Below are 9,072 nucleotides of genomic sequence, written 5' to 3'. Positions count from 1 at the left end.
TATAGAAAAGAGCAAAAAGATACAAGAACAGAACCCCAACTCGACTCCCACTCCCCACTCCAGGATAGATCCATCTAGTTAAGTTTGTTGAAGTCCAATCTGTGATTGCAGTAGCTGCCATTCTTCAGGGGAATTGGCAAAGTATTCTATAAAAGGATGCCATATTTCAACAAAATCGTCCGTGTCATTTGCATTATTCAATGCATGTAAGAGAGAGAGACTGGTTCCCCCCTTGCCCTGAGGCACAGGGATTTATGTCTCCGTGTGTCTTGCAATACACTGGTTTTCCCTTCCAACACTATCTGGCCCTCACTATGATGGACGCCCCCCTGGCCCATTGCAAAGGTTCAGCCATGTGGTCTGAATGTGAACCAGCCACCCAAAAACTCCCCCCCCCCCAATCTGGACAACTCTCTTCCTGGGGCTGAATGATCCCTTCCTGTGGGACCTCTGCTGGGATCGGCTGGCAGAGGGCAGGATATATATTGAGGCAGGGTCCTCTGCGCATCTCTGCCCCCACCCCCCAAATTCTGGAAGACTCTACCTGGCATGCCGAGAAGGCCTCCCGCCACGGAAAGCTGCGGGGCCTGCGCAAAGTTGGACAGCATGGAGCGGGCCGAGGTGGGGATCCCACGCTGCAGGGTGCTCTGGGGTTGCGGTGCCTGGAGGGGGGGCAGAGGAAACAGAACAGCAGGAAAATGAGTGGGGCACAAACAAATAAAAGTATCGGGTCCAAACTCCGCTCGGTGTTTAGCGATTCACAGTGCGGAGTTGGAGACTCATTTTCTGCCGACAAGAATTACTCAGCACGCAACCAGACGTGTTTTGAGTGGACAGGAATAAGAAGACGGTGTAGTAATTTTGTGTGGAGGGTTAAGATAAAGGTTTGCATAAGACCCCCAGGGTTTTCAAAGCTCTGCTGCATTTGGTTTTTCAATATTACTATTGCTACTCAATTTAACAAATATATCCCATAAAGGAGGCGTGATTGGCGTCTGCTGGAACTGGTGGGGAAGAAGGAAGGGAACCAAAAGTAAGTGGAGGCAAAGACTATGGCAGGCAGAGCCAGAACCACCCCTGGACCGGTTGTGAAGGCAGGCAGGTGGGGGCTGGCTGAAGCTGGTGGGACAGCGCCCCATTCACCTTAATGGACCACCCTCCAGTGTTCGTTCTCTCTCTCTCTCTCTCTCTCTCTCTCTCTCTCTCTCACACACACACACACAAATGCATTATCAGTTACCTGCCCTTTGCCCTACCTAAGGCCACGGGGTGGGCTAACAACAATTAAAGATTAAAATAAGATTAAAAACAGTTCCAAACAACTGACAATCACAAAAATATGGTAGGAATAATGATGATTACGCTATCATTATAAAAACAAACATACATTGAATTCGAAATAAAAAAATGTCCAGTAGCACCTTAGTATTTTTTATTTTGACTGCATCAGACCAACACAGATACCTATCTGAATCTAGATACATTGAATTGTATTATTCAGCGGCGTATTATTAAACTTAATCTATTTTCAGATAGGTTTTTCCAATATTCCATCATTCCAAAACGTGGAACTCTCGCAGCAGAGAGAGGGTATTAAAAAAACCCTGCTGCTTCATACGTATCATAAATCACGCATCTCACGATCTCTCAAACCTTCCTTTGCTTCATTTTACCTAGTCCTGTCCCTTTAACTAGCGTTACAGCAGGACCAGCCTGCCGTCCTCCGTTCCTTCTCTGAAGGTTGTTTTGAGGGGGTCTGTCAGTGAGCGGCCAGCAAAGTTCCAGAAGCACACCACAAAACTTCTGCGGCTGCTGAATGTTCGGATTGAATGCTCTTCCACCCCACATCACACGAGAACAACCTTTTGCTTTTGGAGGGGAGGGGAATGGGCTACCCGGGAGACAAGATCAGAAGGTTGTTTGAGGGTAGGGGGTAGCCGAACAGCTGGCGGCTGTGGGATGCGAAAGGGGCCACTTTGCCAGAAGGGGCTGGGCGAGGGAGGGCTTCTCACCTGGCGGAGTGTGTGATGTCGCATGATGCTTTCCTGTTTGCTAACGCTGGACACGCTGGCGGGAGTGGCGGTGGGGGACAATGCTGCCTGCTGCTGCAACCGCTGCTCTATCTCCTGCCGGAGGGAAAAAGAAGAGACTGGTCATGAGTTGGGCCGTGTGGCTGTCATCTGGCGGCACACAGGCCGCCCACCCACCCCGCAAACAGCCTGCATTCAGATGACCCTGCCTGCAGTCCAATATCCACGGCCCGGCTTGTATGCCAGTCACTGAAACTGGCTAGTTTGGTGAGCGCATGAGACGGGCCTTCCTGCTGGTGGGGCTCTCTTCCAGCTAACACTTGATCAGTTCTGGCATTTGAGAAGACCTGAAAAACTTAGCTTTCCACTGCTGGTTTTCCTTGGGAGTGAATCTTGCCGATCTAACCCCGTGCATTCATTTCAGGGGACTGCTGTCTCCCCAAACTACAATTCCCAGTACCCCAAGGTGTCAGGGTCGAGAAGAGGAAGGGGAAGCTATGATGACTGTTTCAAAGTTGGTTTCCAAAACACTTTATTCATGCTGAATAAATGTGCAAGGGGAAAACACCGGCGAAGAATTCAACAGGGACCTTGTAAAGTTGCCTTATAAAGAGTCAGTGGACGATTGGATCCACCTAGCACAGTGCTGCCGACACTGACTAGCTCTCCATGGTTTCAGACAAGGATCTTTGCCCAGCCCTACTCGGGGAGGCTGAGGATTGAACCCAGATCTTTCCACGTGCAAAGCAGACGCTCTACCACTGAGCTACAGCCCTTCAAAATGTACGTTGAGCAATGAGGAACATGGGAAGCTGCCTAATACTGAGTTCACTGAGCTCAGTGTTGCCTAAACTGAGGGAAAGCAACTCGCCAGGGTTTCGTTCAGGAAACCTCCTCTCAGCCCATCGTGGTGGTGCCGTTGGGGAATGAACCTGGCACCTTCTAGTTGCAGAGCTCTGACACTGAGCTATGTCTCTTCTTCAGAGGGACAGGAAGCACGCACCTCTTCCTGTTCACCTGGATTGACCGGGCTTCCCTCCCTCCCTCCCACTGACAGGGCTACAGGGACCCACCTGCTCTTGCTGCAGAGCTTTGACAAAGGCGTTCTTCAGCCGGTTGGTGTGCTCAGCCTTAAGCGCCTTCTTCTGGTTGGAGGTCATGCACTGCTCACACAGGATCTTGCCGTTCTTCTCCTGCTTCCAGTGCGGGGTGAAGTCTGTGCGGCACTGGGCGCAAACAAAGGGCTCCACTCGCAAGAGGGAAGCACAACCTTTGCCTGGGAAAGAGGGGTAGAAGAAGATGCATCACACAAAGGAAGGGGGACCTTTCTCTCAGGAACCGTTCCAGGCCAAGGGGGTGTGGAGAAGACCTCCAGGGTTCAGAATTCCAATGACTTTTAGAACAAGCTAAACATTCATTTATAATAATAATAAATAATAAATTTTATTTATACCCCGCCCTCCCCAGCCAAGGCTGGGCTCAGGGCGGCTAACAAATATTAATAAAAACAAGCTGAATGAATACAACTTAAAAACAAGATTAAAATACAACATTAAAACATTAAAATGCAGCCTCATTTATGCAAAGAAAAAGGGGGGAGGGGGACAAACGCGAGTGAGTGTGGCCCAGTTTGCCTCTATTGTCAGGCTACCCTGGAGCAGAATAATAATGTTTTTGGATTTCAAAAATCTTATAAGCGTACCAATAACTAAAACAGTTTTATCTGTGACAGGACGGCTCCATCAGGCGGACAGCAATAGGCTAGTTCCCCGTGTCCCCTGGCACTGTTCACTGAATCAGGAGGCATGGGAAACGGGATTTCCAGCTCATTTCCTTCTGACACCCTTTCTCAACCCAGCTGCACTGCCTATGCTGCAGCCCTCGCCCCGACACTGGCCTTTACCTTGGCTGTCAATGACGCTCTGCACCACCTCCTCCAGCCCCACCATGTAGATGAACTCGCTGTTGGCTGCGCTGGGCAGGAAGTGGAGCAAAGGGGCGGGCGGTTTGGGGGGCGGGATCTCCAGGAGGGTCTTTTCCAGTTGCTTGCGCAAGGCGAGCTTGGCGGCCGCCTGGGAGTTGGCGGCGTCATTGAGCGCGCTGGGGCTGGGCAGGGGTGACGACACCCGGTTCACCGTGCCCGGCTGGATGTGGGAGGCAAGGTTCATGTAGATGGCGGACGACGTGGTGCGCTGGCAGGGGACGGCTGAGCTGGACTGCTGCAGAGGAAAGGCGCAGGAGTGTAGAGGGGACAAGAAAGAAAATGTTAAAGGTTTGTGGCCCTCCAAGGCTTTTCTCTCTGACCTTTGGGACTCTCTCCAGGCCACGCCCCTTCAGTACAGGCCACGCCCCCTCACCAGCAGCCCTGCTTCACACCCTCCTTGAGTGCTTTTGCCTGTCTGGAATGTGGCCTTCAACTGATCACACAAACTTAATAAATAAATAGCTAAAATAAAAATAAATAAATAAATAAATAGGTAAAAGTAAGTGACCCCTGGACGGTTAAGTCCAGTCAAAGGAGACTATGGGGTTGTGGCACTCATCTCGCTTTCAGGCCAAGGGAGCCAGCGTTTGTCCACAGACAGCTTTCCGGGTCATGTGGCTAGCATGACTAAACCGCTTCCGGTGCAACGGGACACCGTGATGAAAAATAGAGAGCATGGAAACACAGTTTACCCTCCCGCCGCAGAGGTACCTATTTATCTACTTGCACTGGTGTGCCTTCGAACTGCTAGGTTGGCAGGAGCTGGGACAGAGCAATGGGAGCTCACTCTGTTGGGATTTGAACCACCAATCTTCTGATTGGCAAGCCCAAGAGGCTCAGTGGTTTAGACCACAGCGCCGCCTGTCTCCCTTAATAAATAAATAAAACCTAGCTTGCTGTACAAAGGTGATCTACGCACCCATTGCTCAGCCCACTTTTGTCTCTGGCCCCTCCCTCTGCTGAGGTTACCCATATGGAAATGCTGTCCTCGGGCTGCACAAAGTCCCACCCCCAATTTGTCACCACAAAAACAAAAGTTTAAAACTGCCGCGTGGGCAAGGTGGCCGTGCAAGAAGATCAGGTCCACTGGCCCTCCCACCCTTTCTGCTTTACTCACTGGCTGGTAGCTGATGGCGGGGCTCATGCTCGGAGTGGTGGTGCGGATGAGGCCCGGTTTCGGAGGGACACGTTGCCCTTGGAGCTGGGCGGGGTTTGGTGCGATGACGCGCTGCGACATAAGCATGTGGGGGAGGGTCGTGTTGGTGGCGGACCGGATGACGCTGTGACCCTGATCCAAAAAGGAGAAAAGTGTGTGCTTTAGAGAGATGGAGAGCATGGAACAAAGGCGAGGTTTGCAACTTCTTCTGTGGTGCTGCATCTATAAAGCACATCCCCATGTCATTCCCAGTAGGGCGTAGCTGGGACCTGGGTCTCAAAGCAGGCAGAGGGCACTAGGTTAGGGAAGGCTGATCTATACCCCACTGGCAGAGGCTCTCCAAGGTTTCAAGATGGGGTCCCTCCCAGCCTGAACTTGGGACCTCTTGTCTGCAAAGCATGTGCATCTATCCAAACTACAGCTACTCTTCTAGCCCTCATTGGAAAACTGGCTGATTTAAATCGGAATCTGCCTTATCCTGAGTCCATGCAGCTCAGTGTTGTTGACGCTGACGGACAGTAGCTCTTTCTCAGCTTTAGTTGGGAGATTCAGGTATACAGCAGCTCCCCCTTTCCTCATAGGACAGGTGCCCTAACCGCCTTATCCCCATGCCAGGCCAGGGCCGTGAGCCAAAAGTCTATTAAAAACCTTTCCCGAAAATGAAAACTGCGCTACCGATTTCCAGTCCTTTGAACTGTGGCATTTTCTACAGGGACAGACGGAGGCATGGGTGCGCAGGTAGGTCTTCATAAACTGACTTTTGAAGAAAAATAACTTCCCAGGAAAGCCGCCCCTGTGCTGCTCCTGAGCGACTTGGCACGGTTTCCATTCCAGTGAAAAGGGTCCTGGCCCCTTCTTCCAACTTGGTGGAGTTTGCACAGAAAAATAAAGGTCAGCACAGCACTGATGGACTTCTGGGAACTGCGACAATGATGCCGGAGGGAGGGGGTGGTGGATTTCTTGGAAGCAGCTGGACAGACCTATGAAGTAGGGGTGGGCAATTGGACCTGGCTGGCAGGCCAGATCCTTTATATCCCCCCACGCCCCAGTGCATCAAGTTTGACAGGTGGGCAGAGCCAACCACCTGTCAATCAATGGACTCCCCCAGTATGGTTAGAAATCAAATTGCTTGGGTTCAAAGTTCTCGCAAGATGATACTTTCATTTTAATTCCAATTTGCATCTTACGTTTTTCATCTTTTGTAGCCTACAGTATTTTAGATATATGTATGCTTTTATCCCTTGCGTTATATTGTATTTTAAGCAAGCACATGTTTCACTGCTCATGCTTTTATTTCCGGCATGCTCTTAGTGGGTCTGCGAATGCATAATAAAGGATTTGATCTGGTTTGAACAGCACAGGCAAAAGGCTTCCTGGGGACTGCTTTACGAGGGGAGAAGTCGATCCGGAAAAGCTCTGCCTTTACCTCCCTTATACCAGATGCTCTAGGGCAGGTGGGCATGTCTAGGCCCAATCAGACTCATGGGATGGAGGTTTGTTGCCCCTGCGCTAAACGGAAAAATCCGCTTTGCTGCTCTACGGCATGGTAGATGAGAGAAGAGGCAGGAACAAATGAGGCACCGCCTCCATTTATAGCCAGGTAAGAGGCGCTCAAGAGATGGGACACAGAAGGGGTCATACTGCCATGTTGCAGGCCTCTTACCTGTAATGTTCGGAGGTTTTGGGGCTCAACCCCTTGAGCTCCAGGCCGGGAGGGAAGTTTGGACAGAGCCTGCTGTCCGACATGGGCAGGAGATGGCTGGACAATAGATGCTGCGTTTTGGACAACCGGAGTCTAGAGGAGAGAAAGAAAATAGGGAGACTAGAGTGATTGGGTTGCTCTAAAGCTCTCCATCTCTGGAGCAGAGTTTTGTTGGCTCGAAACTGGAGGCAACGTTCACTTTACGCAAAGATAAAACTTACACTTCCAGAGTAATAGGGAGGTGCACCCACTTTGCAATGGTGGGGCAGCCCAGTTAATAGGCGCCTGGACTACTCTGTCAGTCAGGTCTCAGAGACTACGGGAGAACATGCATTGCAGGGACTGGCGATGCCAGTGGAGACGAGTCTGCTTGGGCAAATGGGGCACTGCCCCCTTCCCCAATCTCAGCCAGCCCCCAGCCTCACAACAAGCTCAGGGGGTAGTCTTGGTTGTCTCGTCCCCTCCCCCCGTCTCCATTCTACCTTTGTAGAACTCAGCAGGGAGGAGAGGAGGAGGATGGGGAACAAAACTACAATTTGATGGCTCTGCTTGCCACCGGCTCTCTGGTGCCACCTGCTGTTGGGCTCCTTGCCTTCTGCCCTACCAGTCCCCAATGGTCCCCGGCCACTTCTGGGTGATGCCTCTGAGAATCTCTGTATACAGAGAGGGAAATCAGTGTCACACACCCATGGTCTTCTTGCTCCAATCAGCAAAGGGTGACGGACAGATCCAATGTGGCAGCTGACATTTCCAAGGTGCGGTGTTGTGCCCTGGTGGGAAGTCTGGGTGCCCTCATGCGTTTCGCCAGAATGGCCCCACCCAAGCCTTACCTTTTGCACCACGTTCTCCTTCTGCAGCTGGCTCTGCCGTAGCTTCTTCAGCAGCACCAGCCGGGCCTCCTCCAGCCGCAGCTCGTCCCGCAGCTGCTTGATGAGCTGCTGCCTCTCCTCAATGCCTTTGCCCTGTGGTGGTGGAGGAGGAGGAGGAGAAAGGAAGGTTAAGAGACACTTGCAGTTCGGCTGCCAGCCCACACCCATCAAGCAGGACTGCTTGGTCTGGAAGCACCACTCTTCGGCTGTGGCCACTATGATCAACGGCCAGGGACGATGGGAGTTGTAGTTCAGCAGCGTTCTTGGACTCCAGCTCCCATCAGCCCTGGGCAGCATGGCCAATGGTCAGGGATGATGGGATTTGCAGTCCATTTGGAGAATGGACACATCCCCTCTCCTGCCAGGAATTATGCAGCTACAATTCTCAGAGGGGTTTAACAATCAATCCCTTTTCTTCTCAGGAAATTGGGAATTGTAGCTCTTGTTAAGGAGAACAAGAGGCCTGCTAATGACTCTCAGCACCCTCAACAAACTACAGCTCCCAGACTTCTTGGGCCAGGGGAGCCATTTTAAAGTGGTGTCACAGCACTTTAAACCTATTGCATGAATGTGGCCTGCGAAGACACTTTGCTGTAGTAGCTTCAAAATGAGAAACAAACAGCCACCTGAAGAAGCATTCTGTGTGGCCTGAGAGCTTGCACACACTCTTTCGCACCTTAAGGATGTGCTCAGTCCCTTGGCCTGAGGTGCCACTTACCTTGAACATTTCCAGATTGGCAGCCTTGAGCCTCTCTTCCATGCGGGAACTGGATCGGGGACTGGAGGCCTCATTATCAGAAAGGACAATGATGTCTGGCGAGGGGGTGAGCCGTCCCCTGTCCTGGTCACTGCTGAATTAAAAAAGAAAAGGATGGGGAATTATGAGAAAGATGCTGAGTTGCCCATCTCTCTCTCTCAAAGTGACCCACAGTCTGTAATGCAGGGAAGGGGACCCTTTGGCCCTTCAGACGTTATTAACGCCGAACATCAGCTGGGGCTGATGGGAGTTTGGAGTCTTGACAATGCCTGGAAGGCCTCACAAGTTCTCCATCACTGTTTTAATTTTTCAGAGTTCAAAGAGACATTCCAGCTGGGCAAAAACACTCAAAGAGAGTGAAGCAAGGCCCAGGGAAGGGCAATGCACAGGGAGAGGTGTGTGGCTGGGGAAGAGTCCTAAGGGTCACCTTTTGCCCAAGGCTGCCCAACCCTGATGCAGAAAGCCACGGAGACAGCAAACACTGGGGCTCATCTCTACCCAGGACAGATCATTGGCTCTATAGCCTTCTCTTCCGTGTCTATTTCCTTACACTTCTCTGCTGCAATAATACTGA

At 51.4% G+C, this 9,072-nt stretch overlaps 1 protein-coding gene across 4 annotated transcripts in view; it reads right to left on the bottom strand.

The window, feature by feature from the left end:
* Positions 1-9,072, bottom strand: part of GATAD2B (GATA zinc finger domain containing 2B) — a 75,030-nt gene that overhangs the window by 16,414 nt on the left and 49,544 nt on the right. For 2 of the 4 annotated variants that reach the window (XM_028709236.2, XM_028709235.2), the window contains 8 exons: positions 8,460-8,592; positions 7,703-7,834; positions 6,834-6,965; positions 5,132-5,302; positions 3,934-4,249; positions 3,104-3,306; positions 2,013-2,126; positions 545-662 (listed from right to left, as the gene is read on the bottom strand). In XM_028709236.2, the coding sequence (XP_028565069.1) occupies positions 545-662; positions 2,013-2,126; positions 3,104-3,306; positions 3,934-4,249; positions 5,132-5,302; positions 6,834-6,965; positions 7,703-7,834; positions 8,460-8,592 (1,319 nt within the window). The remainder of the gene's footprint in view (positions 1-544; positions 663-2,012; positions 2,127-3,103; positions 3,307-3,933; positions 4,250-5,131; positions 5,303-6,833; positions 6,966-7,702; positions 7,835-8,459; positions 8,593-9,072) is intronic. The other 2 variants (XM_028709239.2, XM_028709240.2) reach the window with 2 other exon arrangements.

This window comes from Podarcis muralis, chromosome 16 (genome assembly GCF_964188315.1).
Source record: "Podarcis muralis chromosome 16, rPodMur119.hap1.1, whole genome shotgun sequence".
NCBI classification, from domain to species: Eukaryota; Metazoa; Chordata; class Lepidosauria; order Squamata; family Lacertidae; genus Podarcis; species Podarcis muralis.
This window is presented reverse-complemented; position numbering and strand designations above follow the sequence as displayed.